The 18,625-nt window shown below is 44.2% G+C and overlaps 2 protein-coding genes across 2 annotated transcripts in view; one reads left to right on the top strand and one right to left on the bottom strand.

The window, feature by feature from the left end:
- The window catches only part of ADSL (adenylosuccinate lyase), a 299,794-nt gene that overhangs the window by 14,564 nt on the left and 266,605 nt on the right, over positions 1 to 18,625 (top strand). The gene's annotated exons all lie outside the window — the stretch shown is intronic.
- LOC120945418 (E3 SUMO-protein ligase ZBED1-like) lies at positions 16,649 to 18,210 on the bottom strand. The gene is made up of 2 exons (XM_040359576.1): positions 17,409 to 18,210; positions 16,649 to 17,208 (listed from the first exon to the last, which is right to left on the bottom strand). Exons 1-2 carry the CDS (start codon positions 17,733 to 17,735, stop codon positions 16,726 to 16,728), a joined length of 810 nt encoding a protein of 269 aa, XP_040215510.1. The 5' UTR covers positions 17,736 to 18,210; the 3' UTR covers positions 16,649 to 16,725.

Here is an 18,625-nt window from a genome sequence, read left to right as displayed (position 1 = left end):
GAAATTGGAAGTGGGGGTGAAAAAAATAAATAAATAAGATTCGGGGAAAAAGTACATTTTAGATATATTCCAAAAAAAAAAGCAGAAAAAGTATAAGTTCATGACATTTCCGTTAAGGGGAGAGAGAGTCTCCCTCCAAGGGCACATGTGTTACTGTCGACCGTCCACTAAGTCGCAGGCGGACGAGGGTAGCAAAGGGAGGCGCAAAGAACAGTCCCACGAAACCCGAGGAGCCAACCAATTAAATTGCATTCTTACAAACAGAGTAAAATTAAAACAAAAGTAATAGACCAGGTAGTAATGAACACTTACTAACTGGGGGTTAGTGGAGCACATACCGTACTCATGATACCGTATTGGTTAATAACAGTAGAGGAGAACCTGTAAAAAGTAACTGCAACAATAACTTATGCTTTACTGAAATGAAAAAGTTACCAGGCAGTCATATGGGGGCCAAAATAAGATCAAGACCAACAGGGTCAAGCAGATTCCCAGAGAAAGGGAGAAAAGGAAATAAGCACAGTTTGTGATCCTATTCAGTCCATAGAGTCACAGGGATCAGGAACAGGTGACGACTTGCGAAGTCTCTTGTTGGGACTATGATCCCCATTTTCTCTGGAGGCAGAAGAGGAGTTATACTTGTCAGGATGCGATGAGTACTTTCGGCGAGAGTCCGAGGCGTCATGGACGGCGTTCATCAACCCCACATTCTGCAAAGTAGTTTGCAATGCCATTGCGCTACGGCAAGTATATTTGTGGTTTAGGTATGAGAATCTCGCAGAGAAGGGGAAGCCCCACTGGTAGATGATGGTGTTGCGTTGCAATATTTGGAGGAGTGGTTTCAGAGCCCTTCTTTTGTTGATAGTTGGCTGCGACAGATCGGCGAAAAGTTGGTATTTTTTATTTTTTTTATTTTTTTATGGAGCAAGGGCTCTGTGTACCCTATTCATTTCAAGTCGCTCCACCGGTATTCCCGGTTGCAGTTCCTGAAAAAGCAGTCATTGTGGCCTGTAAATCAATCACTGTTTCGGGGATTCCTCTAATGCGAACAGGGCCGCCATCATGGGGGTACAGGCAGTACACCTGTAAGGGGTCCGTAGGTTCCCAGGGGCCGGAGGCCCACAGGGCCCCAGATGGCAACCCCCCATTTTTTTTTTAATATATTTCTATTTTATTTTTTATTAAAGGGGACAATTTTATTATTTATTTTTTAGAGGTCCGGGGGTCCACAGGGGCCTCCAGAACCCAGGAAGGCAACCTCCCCTTTTTTTTATTTTTTATTAAAGGGCCAATTTTTTTTTTTTTTTGGGGCCCGGAGATTTTTATATATATATATATATATATATATATATATATATATATATATATATATATATATATATATATATATATATATATATATATAAAAAATTAATTTACTAGCTGAATAGTCATCATAGTAATATAAATATACCCATCTTTTATATAAGGGTGTAGGTAAGGGTTAATTTAACTGTCATATATTTTTATTTGGCATATAAGTAATATGTGTACCAGGTATTATTGAAATATCTCCAGGCGTACAGAAGTTATGTGGGAACATACATTTCCCATTGATTTGCATGGGACTTTAAACAAAAACCCCGACCCTCACAAATGGGGGTAGTTAAGGGATAAATGAACTATCCTATAGTTTAAGTGGACATATAAGTAACATGTGACCAAGTGTTATCGAAATATGTACAGCCGTTTGGAAGTTATGAAGTAACATGTATTTCCCATAGAGTTGAATGGGACTTTAAAGAAAAACCCTGACCATGGCAAATGGGGTCGGGTAAGGGTTAAACCACCTATCCTATGTTTGTTGCTGACATATAAGTAACATGTGTGCCAAGTTTCATGTTAATATCTTTAGCCGTTTGGACGTGATGCTGGAACATACATACACACACACACACACACACACACGTTGAGATTATATATATATATATATATAATAAAGGGCTGGGGAAATTAAAGATTAATTCCTCGATTAATATTTAATTTTTTTTGATCGATTAAAAGAATTTTGATCGATCAAAAAAATTAAAGATTAATCGAGGAATTAATCTTTAGTTTCCCCAGCCCTTTATTTTTATATATATATACAGGTGGTTCTCAAAAAAATAGCATATTGTGATAAAGTTCATTATTTTCTGTAATGTACTGATAAACATTAGACTTTTATATATTTTAGATTCATTACACACAACTGAAGTAGTTTAAGCCTTTTTATTGTTTTAATATTGATGATTTTGGCATACAGCTCATGAAAACCCAAAATTCCTATCTCAAAAAATTAGCATATTTCATCCGACCAATAAAAGAAAAGTGTTTTTAATAAAAAAAAAGTCAACCTTCAAATAATTATGTTGTTCAGTTATGCACTCAATACTTGGTCGGGAATCCTTTTGCAGAAATGACTGCTTCAATGCGGCGTGGCATGGAGGCCTGTGGCACTGCTGAGGTGTTATGGAGGCCCAGGATGCTTCGGTAGCGGCCTTAAGCTCATCCAGAGTGTTGGGTCTTGCGTCTCTCAACTTTCTCTTCCCAATATCCCACAGATTCTCTATGGGGTTCAGGTCAGGAGAGTTGGCAGGCCAATTGAGCACAGTAATACCATGGTCAGTAAACCATTTACCAGTGGTTTTGGCACTGTGAGCAGGTGCCAGGTCGTGCTGAAAAATGAAATCTTCATCTCCATAAAGCTTTTCAGCAGATGGAAGCATGAAGTGCTCCAAAATCTCCTGATAGCTAGCTGCATTCACCCTGCCCTTGATAAAACACAGTGGACCAACACCAGCAGCTGACATGGCACCCCAGACCATCACTGACTGTGGGTACTTGACACTGGACTTCAGGCATTTTGGCATTTCCCTCTCCCCAGTCTTCCTCCAGACTCTGGCACCTTGATTACCGAATGACATGCAAAATTTGCTTTCATCCAAAAAAAGTACTTTGGACCACTGAGCAACAGTCCAGTGTTGCTTCTCTGTAGCCCAGGTCAGGCGCTTCTGCCGCTGTTTCTGGTTCAAAAGTGGCTTGACCTTGGGAATGCGGCACCTGTAGCCCATTTCCTGCACACGCCTGTACACAGTGGCTCTGAATGTTTCTACTCCAGACTCAGTCCACTGCTTCCGCAGGTCCCTCAAGGTCTGGAATCGGTCCTTCTCCACAATCTTCCTCAGGGTCCGGTCACCTCTTCTTGTTGTGCAGAGTTTTCTGCCACACTTTTTCCTTCCCACACACTTCCCACTGAGGTGCCTTGATAGAGCACTCTGGGAACAGCCTATTCGTTCAGAAATTTCTTTCTGTGTCTTACCCTCTTGCTTGAGGGTGTCAATGATGGCCTTCTGGACAGCAGTCAGGTCTGCAGTCTTACCCATGATTGCGGTTTGGAGTAATAAACCAGGCTGGGAGTTTTTAAAAGCCTCAGGAATCTTTTGCAGGTGTTTAGGGTTAATTAGTTGATTCAGATGATTAGGTTAAGAGCTCGTTTAGAGAACTTTTTCATGATATGCTAATTTTTTGAGATAGGAATTTTGGGTTTTCATGAGCTGTATGCCAAAATCATCAATATTAAAACAATAAAAAGGCTTGAACTACTTCAGTTGTGTGTAATGAATCTAAAATATATGAAAGTCTAAGGTTTATCAGTACATTACAGAAAATAATGAACTTTATCACAATATGCAAATTTTTTGAGAACCACCTGTATATCAAAATTCTTGACGTCACCGGACAGCCTGGACAGTGAGACTTACCCTGCTGAATGCGAGCAAACTGCACCCATTGGATTGAGGTACCTTTGCATCTGTAGAGCAGGAGGATGCATCAGGCTCCATCAGGGGAAGGGGGCAAAAATAACCATTGTTTTCCTGTCCTAAGCAGTTTTGTGCAGCCAATTCTTTGTGTATCGGCAACATCTGTTCCGTGCGAAAGACTGTTCAGTTCTTCAGGGTATATTGTCAATAAAATGCGATCATGTCTGCTTCCAGAAAATGTAAACACTCTGGTATGTCTGTGTGAATGTCTAAAGTGATGCCTACTTGCCTACTATAAAGTGACTGACAGTCAATATACTAGATATGTTTTATAATTAAAGTTGAACTAACTTTCTATGTTTTTCTTGAAGTTTAATAAGAAAAAATTACTTACATCAGTGCTACAGTTTGAATTTAAAACGTATTTGTGTGAACTGTGAAGATAAGTCATGGATTGTGGAAACTAACTAGTGTTGGGTGATTGTATATAGTTTATACCACATTTACCACTGACTAATGCAGAGTTGCAATGCATGGAGATCAGCTAAAAGTAGTTGGATCTGTATGTGCGTTATAATTAATCAAAATTAGTCGATTAAAAAAAAAATTGATTAATCGAACAAGAACATTTTAATCAGTAACAGCCTATATATATATATATATATATATATATATATATATATATATATATATATATATATATATATATATATATATATAATTTTTATTAAAGGGCCCAGAGGTCCCCAGGGCCCCTTTTTTTTTATATATATTGTTCTTTATTTCTTCTTTTTTTTTTGTAAAGGGGGGGCCCCCCCCGCTTAATTTCAGGCGGCAGCACACCCCCCCCCCCCCCCCCCCCCGTTCTCTGCTCCAGGAGGGCCAATGCCTGAAGCTGTGTAAGGGGCCCCATAATTCCTGATGGCGGCCCTGAATGCGAATATTTGACCACCTCGCGCGATTTTCGTAATCTTCTTCTTGTTTGTAGAGTCAAATTCTCCTCTTTAAGGTTATCGATTTCAGGGGAGAAATCGGCTGTACATTTTTCCAAATCGTCAGTCCTTAATTCTAGTGCTGATGTTCGCTGTCCTAGTTCCCTTATCTCCTTAGTAAGGCTTGTAGTGATATAGTCTAAGGTAGCCTTTAATGATTTTTGTAAAAGCAGCTCTATTTGTTCCAGTGTTACTTGTGGTGGCAAGTCCTTCTGTAATGTTTTATCACAGTTCTCTATTATATTCCCTGGAGAGTATTTATTTTGGCTTTGTTCCTTTAATGGGGCCAGAGCTTCATTGTGTGACACAGCAGGAGGGGCTGTCTGCTGTTTCAGCTCCCTCCCTGTTACATCTGCATAGGATGGCTTCAGTGCCATGACAGGAACACTAGCACTGTGAGGCGGCTCTCTCACGCCTGTTTTTAGCACAAAATGTGCTCCAAAACCCCCCGAAAAGGGTACCCTTGTGAGGTAGGTGGCTGTGTGGTGCCTTTGGGTGGCTTTTTGGGCAGGTTTGGGGGTTACCTCTGCCGTTATCAGGCTCCTCAGGTCCGCGGTGTATCGAGCTCTAGGCAGGCATTACCTCACCGCTGAGCTCCGCCTCTGCACCCTCTAGTTGCTTTACTTTATGTTGATTGCTAAACTAACACAGTAGTGTATGCATTGTATGTACCTCTGCTTTGGCATAGGACTATTTTCTTCCTTTAGGAGAAATTCGAGATTTTCCTAGCTTGTGACGGAAAATATTAATTATATGAAGACAGGAGGCGAGTATCTTATGCATTAATCCTTCTTTATTAATGCCCATAGCAGAAAAGTTCATATTCAATCAATGTAAGTGAAAGCAGAAAAAACTGTACAGACTACATTTCCCAGCAGTCCTAGGGCCACGTAGCCCCTCCTATCCTGTAGCCCTATATAAGGACTGCCCCATCTTAGATCTTCCTCTTCTTTATGCGAATCCTAACCGTACAGGAACCAGGATCATCATTTGCACAGTCGTCTAATCACCGGATTCTTCGGCCAGCCGGCCCGACATCACAGCCTCTGGAGGCAACTGGAGTAACTGCAAACACGTCCCAACGGGGACCAGCCAACCAAACATTTTCGACCAACAGGTCATCCGTATACAGGAAACTCCTCGATCAACAGTTCGTCAGTACCCAGGAGCCGTGATTGCGATCAATAACCTGAAAGAGAGTGCAGAATCGTGACAGGGTTGGGTAGGGAGGGAAGATACTCGCCTCCTGTCTTCATATAATTAATATTTTCCGTCACAAGCTAGGAAAATCTCGAATTATACATCAGACAGGAGGCTCATATCTTATGCAGGTTCAAAGCTAAAGCTGTATATATTATTATGAATAAAGACAATCTATAATACAGACCCTATGTATATATGGAACAAAACAATCATAGGACTAAGGTGGAGACATGATCCTCCGGTCTAAAATAGAAATGGCGAAAGGTGGTCTCAGAAGACCAATCGGTCGCCAATAAGAGGTCTGCTAGAGAACTCCCCGCCGTAACCACCTTGGTAGCCATAGCTCCTCTGGAAGAATGTGCTCCCAACAGGGTTATGTCTATGCCCGCCATCTCCATGGCTAATCTAACCCAACGCGCCAGAGTGGCGGAGGTGACTGGATGATGAGTTTTGACATACGATATTAGAAGCTGAGAGAAATCAGAAGAGCGCAGGTCAGCAGTATGTGCTTCGTAGGCTTGAAGGTATCTAACCACACAGAGTCGCGGATGCGCCGGAAAATACGGGTAAAATACCGACTGAAGGCCCGTTTTGGTCCTACGGACCACTGAGAATTTAACCCCTTGGGGCAAAAACCGACGCCTGGAAATGTCCAAAGCCCTAACGTCTGAGACTCGTTAGACCGAGACTAGACACAAAAGGACCGTTAGTTTATAAGACAGAAGTCTGAGAGGCAACGCATCGTTGTCATCCCATTCAGAGAACTCGTCGAGAACCTTGGAGACATCCCAGGTGGATCGATATTTAGGGCGTGGAGGCTGCTTAAATTCGATGCCCCGCATCAGTCTACATATCAGGGGATGTTTGCCGATTGGCAAAGAGTCCACCGGGTAATGGTAAGCCGATATGGTTGATCTGTACACATTAACGGGGCTGTATGATTTGCCAGATTCTAAAGAATCCGCCAGGTAGTTTACCAAGCCAGTTACAGGGGCTTGTACGGGCTCAACCTGTCGTTGATCACACCAACGCACCCAGAGTCTCCAGGCTAATCGATATGCCGATCGAGTCCCGGGGGCCTAGGCCAGGGCGAGAAAGTCCCTAGCTGACTAGAAAGATCGCTGTCCGCGTCTGGCACCCCGAAACCAGCCACGCCAGGAGAGTCAGTGTGCCTTCCGCTACCCAAGGGTGAATGTCCTTGGTCAGATGGGAGAGGATGTGCGGAAAAGGAGGCAGAAGTCTGGGATAGTCTATGACCATCTCCAGCAGGAGGGGGAACCACGGCTATGTTGGCCACCAAGGGGTGATGAGCACCACCGTTGCCTCCTGGTTCGCTATCTGCAGCAACACTCCGGGGATCATTGAGAATGGGGAAAACGCGTAATGTGTCTCCCCCGTCCAGGAGTGACGGAAGTGTCCACCGTCGAGGTCCCCGGGTCCGGTCTCCAGCTGAAGAACCGGGGCAGCTGATGATTGAGGCGAGAGGCGAATAGATCTATGCCTAAGGGACCCCGAAGTCGGTTCAGTTGGGTGAAGACTGATCGGTCCAGACGCCAATCGCTGGAGTCGATAGGATAACGGGAATTCCAATCTGCTATAGTATTGGAAGAACCCGGGATGTATTCTGCCATAGGGATGATATTGCGGGATAGGCAGAAGTGCCAAAGTTCTTTGGCAATATCCGCTAGAAATGTGGATCTGGTGACCCCTAATCGGTTGATGTATTGCACCGCTGCAATATTGTCCATGCGTAATAATACGCAGCAAATAGACCTCTCTGTTAAACACTGGATGGCGAACAAGGCCGCTAAAAGTTCCAATGCGTTGATGTGTAGGAGGGACACTAGCGTCACTATGCTGCACAATAAACACAGAGCGCCAGGCTGTGCACCTAGCGTCACTATGTTGCACAATAAACACAGAGCGCCAGGCCGTGCACCTATCGGCACTAGGGGTTTTACCAATGAGATAGGAATAAATTCCTTCTCAGAGCATCGTATCTAACTGGCTAGTTAGTGGGGAATCTCCTAACTAGCTATCACAGGCTCCTGCCTCCGACACCGTTCGCGCTGAATAGCGTTGCAGTGGGAGGAGAGCCTGGTGAAAACTCAGACTCCAGAGGGGAAGTCTCGCGAGACTACCTCCTCTGGCGTTCCTATTGGTCAGGAGACGTGAGGGACAGAGCGTCCGCTTCAGACACGCCCCTCCCCGGCCCGCGCGAAGACGTGGGCCGAGGAAGAAGGAAGGGAATGGTGTCTTCTAAAATGTCTGCAGACACCGAAAGCAAGAAGGGATACAAACGGAGCGCGGTAGTGCCGCGCAAGCCACAGAGGCAAAACCGGATAGCCGGTGACAGTAGGAGGAACAGAATAGACAGGGCCCTGAGGTAGGGAGATAACACTATCAGGCCGCAGTGCAAAGCGATGAAACTCTGACTCAAATACAATATTATACACAATATGAAGTCACAGAACAAGAATAATAAAATAGAAATATATATATATACTTATGTAAAACTATACTTATGACATCTGTGTCTGCTATGAGCAGAAAGGAAGATCTAAGATGGGGCAGTCCTTGTATAGGGCTACAGGATAGGAGGGGCTACGTGGCCCTAGGACTGCTGGGAAATGTAGTCTGTACAGTTTTTTCTGTTTTCACTTACATTGATTGAATATGAACTTTTCTGCTATGGGCATTAATAAAGAAGGATTAATGCATAAGATATGAGCCTCCTGTCTGATGTATAATTCAGGGTCGGCAAAAAAGGCCAGTAAAGCATCGCCACCTGAATCGGAGGGAGGGCTCTAGCCGTTTCTGCCTAGTACCAGAATCTCCTACACGACCTAAGGCATCTGCACAGGATGAGCCATTACCTTTATCAGGTATAGCAGCCTCTCCTGTTATACCAGCTCCTGCATATGTCACTGAAGACACTTTAGCAGCAGCTTTGAACAACTTGCAAGGTAGAATTGCTTTTTTAATCGCAGCGTCCTCTCAGGACAAAAAGCGAAGTAGGTCCTCTTCGGTTGTCCTAGATCCTCCTTCAGACAAATCTGATAATAAGGAGGATAATGCAGCACCATCAGGGGTTGAGGAGTTATCGGATGGTTCAGAAGTATCAGATGCACCTTTTTTTTTTTTTTTCTGCATCCCAGGTTCAAAGGTGTTTACAAAGGTGCTGGCCTTGCTTTTGGCAAATCTAAGAGCGCAGGGCACATCAGTGATGGCTTATCTTGACGACTTGCTTTTAGTAGAGCAATCGGTAGCACGATTAAATCAGTGTGCTCAGTTTGGTAAAATACCTAGAGCATTTAGGGTGGATCATATAACCTACAAAAATCCTGCCTGCAGCCCCTAAGAAGGCTGGAGTATTTGGGCATGATCATAGACGCAGCCCAAAGCAGGGTGTTCCTTCCAGAGTCAAAGATCAAAGCTTTAAGGGAACTGATCCGCATGGTCAAGGCAAAGAAGTCTCCATCCATTTGCCTTTGCATGAAGTTATTGGGGAAAATGGTAGCCTTCTTTTAAAGCCGTCCCTTATGCCCAGTTTCATTCGAGACTGCTTCAAAACAGTATCCTGACTGCCTGGAACAAGAGAATCCAGGCTCTAGATTTACCAATGGATGAAAGAGCAACCCCCTTGGAGGATGGGACTTTAAAAGTGACTGAGAAAACAAGTAAAAAATATAAATTTTATTGGTATACATATAAAGATTAAAAAAATATATGGATGATCGGATTCAAGTAAAGCATTACAAATCAATGTGATGAATAAATGGATGAGGATGCCTGTGGGGAGAGCTCACAGCTGACCCCCCCCCCCCCCAAAGCTTCCTGACCCCATGTTAATGAGGACAGTGCCTCTTCCAGACAATCCAGGCTGTTGGTTGACGGGGTCTGCGCGGGCAGGGGGTTTATCGGAATCTGGGAGCCCCTTTTTTATATATATATATATATATATATATATATATATATATATATATATATATATATATATATATATATATATATATATAATATAATATAATATAATATAATATAATTGGGATGTATATATATATGTGTGTGTGTGTGTGTGTGTGTGTGTGTGTGTGTGTGTGAGATTTTTTTTTTTTTTTTTGAAAGACAAATACAAGACAAAGAAAATGACAATACAACTGTACTGTTTGCAACTTCACAGTAGTGCATGGTGGGCACCTCGGCGCCCTCTTAGACCTAAAACGACAAACAGATGACGGTATAATCCCTCCAAGAGGTAGCTCGCCGGCAACTATGCCAGCGGAGGGGGGGCCGAATCGGCCTAATAAGGGGGCCCATAGATCCCTGCCCCCCTCCCCCACCTGGGGGGGGGGGAGGGTCAAGAAAAAAAACACACTAGACAACGTGCGCTATCAGTTCGTGCTTGTGGTAACGTCATTACGTCGCCTGCAACTATGGCGCATGCGCAAGCCTTGCTGGAACTATATTTAAATGCCGTCAGCTGCTAGACACACACAGCAGCGACGGATGTGCCCCAAGAGGAGTGGTGCATTCTTTCCCCTCACTTTCAGGTTTGTTATCAGACGTTATGTCTATGCCTGCCTTTTAGCTGTAGCCATCATTTTAAAACGATATAACCATACTGATCCGTGCTGTTCATACAGGCACATTTCCTGGACCTGAGGTTTATCCTATCCTCTGATCCTACATGAACCAGCATTTGATCTTTCAAGTTCTTTGGATCACTTCATGATTCGCTACTTAGGTGGGTGTCTTTGCATATATGCCCAAATGTGGCATTTTTTATATGCTATATCATATCATCATATAGATATGCAGGTCTTTTTCTTTACATGAAATTCCCCAATTTTTATTTACTATTGTTATTTAATGTAATACACAGATGGCGCTGTACATTCTGGGAGTGAGTCTTGGATCCTCGTTGGGAGCATCTGTGGACGGGGGGCTGGCAGGCTCCCATTTCTCTCCTGTTTCTCATATATCATCGCCAGCTGCCTAGATTTGCCTTTTTGGTTGTATGTGACAAGTGGATTCTTGTGCTGTAAGATGCTCTACTTTTGAAGTCTTCTATCTCTATTGTGTGCTCTGTTTGTTTGCTCACATGTTTTTACTGTACATGATAGCGCTGCACGATTCTGGGGAAAAATGAGAATCGTGATTCTTTTGCATAAAATTAAGATCACGATTTTTTTTTGCATAAAATGAGGATCACGATTCTCAAAAATGTATTTATTTAACACAAAATGGAGCTTATGTGTTTAAATACAGTATATGTAAATCTGACGGACTGTTAACATGTTAAATTTTAAAAGCCGCAGCAAACCTGCTGACCGTACATGCTTGCTAATGTGAAAGAACAGCTCTGATTGATTTTCACATTTAACTAAATGTGAAAATCGGAGGTGCTCTGTCACATTAGCAAGCATGTAAGGTTTGCTGCTGCTTTTAAAATGTAACATGTAAACAGTCCGTCAGCTCCGTTTTGTGTTTAAAAATAACTGTGAAATCTAAAACTCTGTTGGGTGTAACAAGATGTCCGCTTGCCCCCTTCTCACTAACCTTACTGTGCAGGAGTGTGGGGTGGAGCAAGATGGCGGTGACTATAGGTTGACCGATATGGGTTTTTTTCTGGCTGATGCCGATATTTAGAAATCGGGGCGGCCGATGGCCGATATATGATGCCGATTTTTGTGGCCGATATTATTTTAGGCCGATTTTTTTTTTTTTTTTTTTTTTTTTTTTTTTTTTTTTTTTGTGGCACTGGATGGCACTAATTGTCACTGGAAGATGGCACTAGCAGAAGGCACTGATTGGCAGGTGGCACTTATTGGCACTGTCAGGTTGCACTGGATGGCACTGAAAGATGGTACTAGCAGACGGCACTGATTGGCAGGTGGCACTTATTGACACTGGCAGGTGGCACTGATTGGCAGATGGCACTGGCATATGGCACAATCTGGCACTGGCAGGTGGCACTGGTTGGCACTTACTGGCAGGTGGCACTAAATGGCACTGGATGGCAATAGTTTGCACTGGCAGATGGCACTGGTTGGCATTGGCAGGTGGCACTGATGGCTTTAGTTGGCACTGGATGGAAGGTGGCACTAATTGGCACTGGTATTGGCACTGGCAGGTGCCATTGGCAGATGGCACTGGCAGGTGCCATTGGCAGATGGCACTGGATGGAAGGTGGCACTAATTGGCACTGGATGGTGGCACTGTTGGCATTGACAGATGGCACTGGACGGCAAGTGGCACTAATTGGCACTGACAGGTGACACTGGTGCAAAAAAAATGTCACCCCCCCCCCCTCAGTACAGACCCCCTCTCCCTCCAGTATAGACACCCCCCCTCCTCAGTACAGACCACCCCCCGTAGTACAGACACCAGAGAGCGGTGTGTGTCCCACGAGCGCGGGCCCCTCCTCCTCTGTGGGTGTAAACCGAGAGGAGGGCCGCCACGCTGGGTGTACCAAGATGGCCGCGGCTCCGGAGCTAGGCCGAAGCCACGGCCTTTCCTGATGCTGTGACCGCGGCTGCAATCCGCGTATATATCGGTCGACCTCTAGCGGTGATGAAACGTCACTCCCTGACGAGACAGCCGCCGCCGGGTGTACCAAGATGGCCGCCGCTCCGGAGCTAGGCCGAAGACGGGGAATTTCCTATGGCCGCACCCGAGTGGTACCGCTCGATCGGCGCCATTTGAGCTCCACGCTGGATCCGAAAATTGCGGGTCATCCAGCCTAGAGTTCACGGGAGGGGGGGTGAATCGAGATCGCAATCTTTTTGCAATTATTCGTGCAGCTCTAGTACACGATAACTATTTTTGAATATTTGCTATACTTATGTATAAGTTTTACTAGATGATTGGCTCTACATGCTTGAATAACAAAGCACAGGCGGCAGCTATCAGTGTTTTCCTCCAGTTTTCTCTTCTGGAAAATCCCACTATAGCTAGATTTTTTTTCAAATTAATTTCTAGGGCCAGGCCAGTAGTGGTGAGAAGTTGTCCAACTTGGGACCTGTCCCTGGTGCTTCAAACTCTGGTAGAATTTCCTTTGAGCACCTAGAGGATATTTCTGTTAAGTTACTTACTTTAAAAAACATTTTTTTTGGTAGCAATTACCTCAGCTCGTAGGGTAAGCGAATTACAGGCCTTTCCAGTGAGGGAGCTGTTCCTCATGATTTTTGAGGATTGTGTTGTTTTGAGAAGCGATCCATGGTTTTTGCCTAAGGTAGCCAGTACATTCCACAGATCTCAGGAAACTGTACTGCCAACCTTTTGTAGTTCGCCACAGGGCGACCAAGAAAGGAAATTTTTTTTTTTTTTTTTTTTTTTTTTAGGGGTGGTTTTTTTTTTGTTTTAGATGTGAGAAGGATTCTCCTAGTCTATGAGAGAGAGACTCCCTTCCCATGACAGGGCGCAGTAGATCTGTCATGTTGCTAGGCCGAACAGGGAAATGCCTTGTTTACATAGGCATCTCCCTGTTCTGCAGCTCCATGACATGATTGCGGGACACACCGGCAGACATCCAGTTCACGGATCCCGCGGGCATAGTCACGAAGCAAGGGGTGGCCACGCGCTCGCCCACTATGCCACGCTTTGAAGGGGAAAGCACTAGGGCTGCGCATCTTCACTCGTCTCACGATTCGATGCGATTACGATTATCAAGTCCACGATTCGATTCGGCGATGCATCAAGATTATTACCCAAGTCCCCTTGTTTTTCAATTTTACATCAAAAAATGTATTCAATCAGTCAGAAATTGCACAAAAATATTTATTTGTATCTGCTATTTAAACAAATCATACCAAGTTCCCTGCATATCATATAGCAAAGTCTGAATGAACAAAACAGTGCAGCAGACAACAGTATTTATTTAAAACCGTACTGTCAGTGTCTCTGTAACTGTTGTGCTGGCCTGGCTGGTGGTGCAGTTAGTTTATAAGTTTTACAATAGTTTTACCATATAATATATATTATATATTATATAATATTAAACAGTACCTACAAAAAAAGGAGCACTTCAGTTCCTGACTGTAAAACATCACAGTGAGTCAATGAACCTATAACACAGTCAGTGACTGTGTTATAGGTTCACTCACTGTGATGTTTGCCAGTCAGGAACTGTCTGTCACACAGTGTGTTCAAGTTGTCTGTGTTGCAGAACTTCCTGGTTCACCGTGATTGTTTTGGCAGCAGGATCACCACCACCACCACCACCACCACCACCACCACCAGATGGGTAGTACGTCTAGATCAGTGCTATAAGCTCTCAGAGTTGTCACTTTACAGAAAACGTTACCTGCACTGAGCACTCAGCGAGCACTCTACCACGATACATCAACTGAAGCCAAGCCATGCCACCATTAGAGGAAGCTGGAAAATCCTTGACAGAATAAATTTTCAACTGAATCTGAAAACCTTGGACAAATCTTTATGGGATCACAAACACACACCACAGAATACCAGAAAAAAAATAAACACACATCCTCCTCACTGAATCATAATGGTAAAGGGCAGGCCACAGGACGGGCAATGTGGCACAGCCAGTCAGCCACCATAGTCAGACATGATGTCAGAAGGTCGGTGTGTGTTTTTTTGGTTTGTGTGAATGTGTATTTGTGTGATCCAATAAAGATTTACTCCAGGTTTTAAGTTTCAATTTATTCTTTCAATGATTTGCCTTCCTCTGGTGGCTTAACGGGCGTCAGTTGTCTTTAATCAAATAAATACACTTTTAGAATATTTGACTGAGGTTTTAAGTTGAGCCCCCCTAAAAATTGACATTCAAAAGATAGACAGTACATCAAGTTAGAAAATTCAATGGAATGGACACATTTTTGAAGATTGTGTCCGACACAATCTTAAAAAATAATACCATTCTCCCCAGTGCTAGAAATTGAAAAGCTTGTCGTCCCACAGTGACTTAACATAAAATTTTACCTGCACTCTACCACGCATAGTCGCATACACCAACTGAAGCCACGCCACCATTAGAGGAAGCTGGAAAATCCTTGACCGAAAAAATTGGCAACTGAATCTGAAAACCTTGGACAAATCTTTATGGGATCACAAACAGTCACCACAGAATACCAAAAATAAAAAGAAAACACACACATGACACTGAATAATGATTGGTAAAGGGCAGGCCACAGCAGGTCAGACAGACAAGCGGGCAATGTGGCACAGCCACAGACAAGAGGTCAGGTAGGTGTGTTTTTTTTTGGTTCGTGTGATCCAATAAAGATTTACTCCAGGTTTTAAGTTTCAATTTATTCTTTCAAGGATTTGCCTTCCTCTGGTGGCTTGGCGGGCGTCAGTTGTCTGGAATTAAATACAGAATTCTTTTGGTTGAAGGTTAAACCCCTAAACAGAGTCAGAAATTCACAGAGCATGACAGACACATTGGGAAAACACCAAAAAACACGTCAGTGTAAAAATACAAAATGGATCGGACGGACAGTCGCATAATAGAAAACCATTCTCCATCTCCTCTCCACTCCAGTGCTGCTAAAAGCTAGAATAATATCATATATTCTGATTAATCATCACAGTGAACTTAGAATATATGATATTATACAATTACAAATATACATATTATAACAAAATGTTACATTCATTGATCGTTTGCAATTGCCACGACCTGTCGACCACTGCCAGTCACCTGCAGGCGGTCACTGCCAGTCTGACTGCCAGTGCCACGACGGCACCCCACCAGTCAGTCAGTCACAGTGACTGAGTGCGTTCCGTTGAGGACGAGAGTGGCATAACTGGCGTTAACCGTTAAGTAACTGGTCTTGTTGACAATGACAGGGATGGAGTTGGAGTAACTCGTCGTGAGGGAGGGGTGGGGAGGAAAAAGGGAAAGGGGAGGAAAAAGGGAAAGGGGGGGAGGGAAAGGGGAAAGGGGGAGGGAAAGGGGGGGAGAAAGACAGACAGACAGACAGACACAGAGACAGACAGAGACAGACAGACACAGAGACAGACACTCACAGAGACAGACAGACACTCACAGAGACAGACAGTCAGACAGAGACACAGACACAGACAGACAGACACAGAGACACAGAGACAGACACAGAGACAGACACAGAGAGCGGTAAACGGAAAAAGAGATAGAGAGACTGAGAGGGAGACAGAACGAGAGATAGGGAGACGGAAAGAGAGATAGAGAAAGAAAGAGAAAGGAGAGAAAGAATGAGGTAAAATTGAGGAAAGGACTAGTAGGACTAGGAGCCGGAGGAGAGGAAAAGTTCTCCTCCTTTCCTCCTCTAGTCTCTCCCCTTTCCTTCTCTCTCTCTCTCCCCTTCTTTCCTTCTCTTGGAGAAGGAATGAGGGAGAGGGAGGAAGGAAAGAATAAGGGAGAGGGAGGAAGGAAAGAATGAGGGAGAGGGAGGAAGGAAAGAATGAGGAGAGAGGGAGGAAGGAAAGAAAGAAAGAAAGAATGAGGAGAGAGGGAGGAAGGAAAGAATGAGGAGAGAGGGAGGAAAGAAGGAGGAGAGAGGGGGAAAAAGGGGAGGGAGAGGGAAAGGGAAAAGGGGAGGGAGAGGGAAAGGGAAAAGGGGAGGGAAAGGGAAAAGCGGAGGGAAAAGGGGAGGGAAAGGGGAAGGGAAAAGGGAAGGGGAAGGGGGAAAAGGGGAGGGGAAGGGAAAAGGGGAGTCTGGCAGGGGAGACAGAGAAATAAAAAATTTCAGTGGCAGAGACAATGCTATAAACAAAATCTATAAAATTAAAAACACTGCTCAGCATTTGGGAACATGTAGATTTTTCTGTAAGAACACCAATTGATCTACATGGTCTGGTTTGAGGGCGCTTCTTTTTGCAGTTACCACATCTCCTGCAGTGGAGAAAACCCGCTCTGCAGACACGCTTGTACCTGGGATACACAAGTATTGCTTTGACAGCCGAGAAAGGAGGGGAAATATGACCTCATGCTCACGCCACCAGTTCAAAGGGTCCTCAGTGAGAGGCAGAGGTGGGGCTTTACAATAGTTTTCCATTTCCTCTTCAGCCTTGGCATAGGGGGTCTTTTTGGATTCTATTGTACCTTCAGTGTCAGTGAAAGACTGTCCCAGCAAACTCACGAGCAGCGATCTGGCCTTTTTGGGAGGAGATGGTGGAGAATGGTTGTCTTCGATGGGTGAACTGTCCTCTTCTTCCAGAGTTCGTTTTCTTCTAGGCACTTGATGATCCTCTTGTGTCCTCTCACTCTCATCTGATGTAATCTGTGTTTGAACAAAAAAGAAACGGAAAAAAAACAATAAGTAAAAACACAAATGTCAATGCCTTTGATTCTGATGGGGTGATGAAAAAGCACAGGAAACGGACAGTACAGTTCCCGCACTGCATCAGATTCAAAAGCGTGGTAGTGCTACTGTCGTTTCAAGAAGAAACATGATGGAATTCTTCAAATTAATTTAATTACCTCCAAGGATGCAGCTTCCTCAGTGACTCCTTTAAATATCTCCAATCTTTCTTCATCTGTGAGGATGAAAGGCAGTCCCTTAAAGCGAGGATCCAGTGCAGAGGCTGTATGAAGGATCTTCTTCTCGGCCTCACTGCTGTACCTCTTCTGGAGATCTGTTCTAATAGAATTCTTGATCTCATGGATCATGGGTGTGTCTCCCATCGTGTCTGTCATGCTCTGGAGAAGTTGTGCATTTATAGGGGCAATGAGAGAAACTGTTGGATTGCGCTCTTCTGACATCAGCATGGTTGCATCCTTCATTGGCGTCCTCTGCATTTGACACATCTGTTTAGTTTAGAGTGCAGAGATCGGACTCTCCTCTTCTGACTTCTGGAGACAGCAAGGTGGCACAGACTGCAGGTTGTTCCAAGAACCTCTCGACCATGTCGTATGCACTGTTCCATCTTGTTGCCACATCAGTTATCCGCTTATGATTCTTCAGGCCAAGACATTTCTGTTTCTCTTTTAGACAGTGGCTTGCTCTAGTGCTGCGGTGAAAGAATGTGGATATCCGACGTACTCTGCCAAGAAGCCTAGAGAGAGTGGCCACTTTCAACGCTCGCTGGGATGCAAGATTCAGTGTATGGGCGAAGCATTTCACATGGGGGAATTTTCCAACTTGAGCTGCAACTATCATGTTTGACGCGTTGTCGGTCACAAGCACTACAGATTTATCGGACAGCTGCCATTCTTCCACAACATGAGAAAGTAGCTCTGCCAGATGAGCACCCGTGTGAGACTCCTAAATGGCTCTCGTTTGCAGTACATGCGACAAAATCTGCCAGTCCTTACTAACGTAATGTGCTGTTATTGTAACATAAGACTCTGTCGTGACTGAAGTCCAGGAATCACACGTTATTGCGACTCGACTTGCTTGTCTCATTGATGCAATTATCTTAGCTTTGGTTTCGTGGTAGAGTGCAGGTATGACGTTTTCTGTAAAGTGACTTTGTGACGGGATCTTGTAACGCGGCTCTATCGTCTTCAAAAGGTAGCGAAACCCACTGTTTTCCACAACAGAGTAAGGGCGCAGGTCCTTCGCTATGAAAGCTGCCACAGCTTTTGTTATTCTCTTTACCTTTTCAGAGTTGGGCGGCAAAGTTGACTGTAACATTGCATCAATTCTTGGCTGATCTGGGTTCATTTCCTTGGTGGTGGTGGTGGTAGGTTTTAGC

This window comes from Rana temporaria, chromosome 7, assembly GCF_905171775.1.
Source record: "Rana temporaria chromosome 7, aRanTem1.1, whole genome shotgun sequence".
Classification (NCBI taxonomy): Eukaryota; Metazoa; Chordata; class Amphibia; order Anura; family Ranidae; genus Rana; species Rana temporaria.
This window is presented reverse-complemented; position numbering and strand designations above follow the sequence as displayed.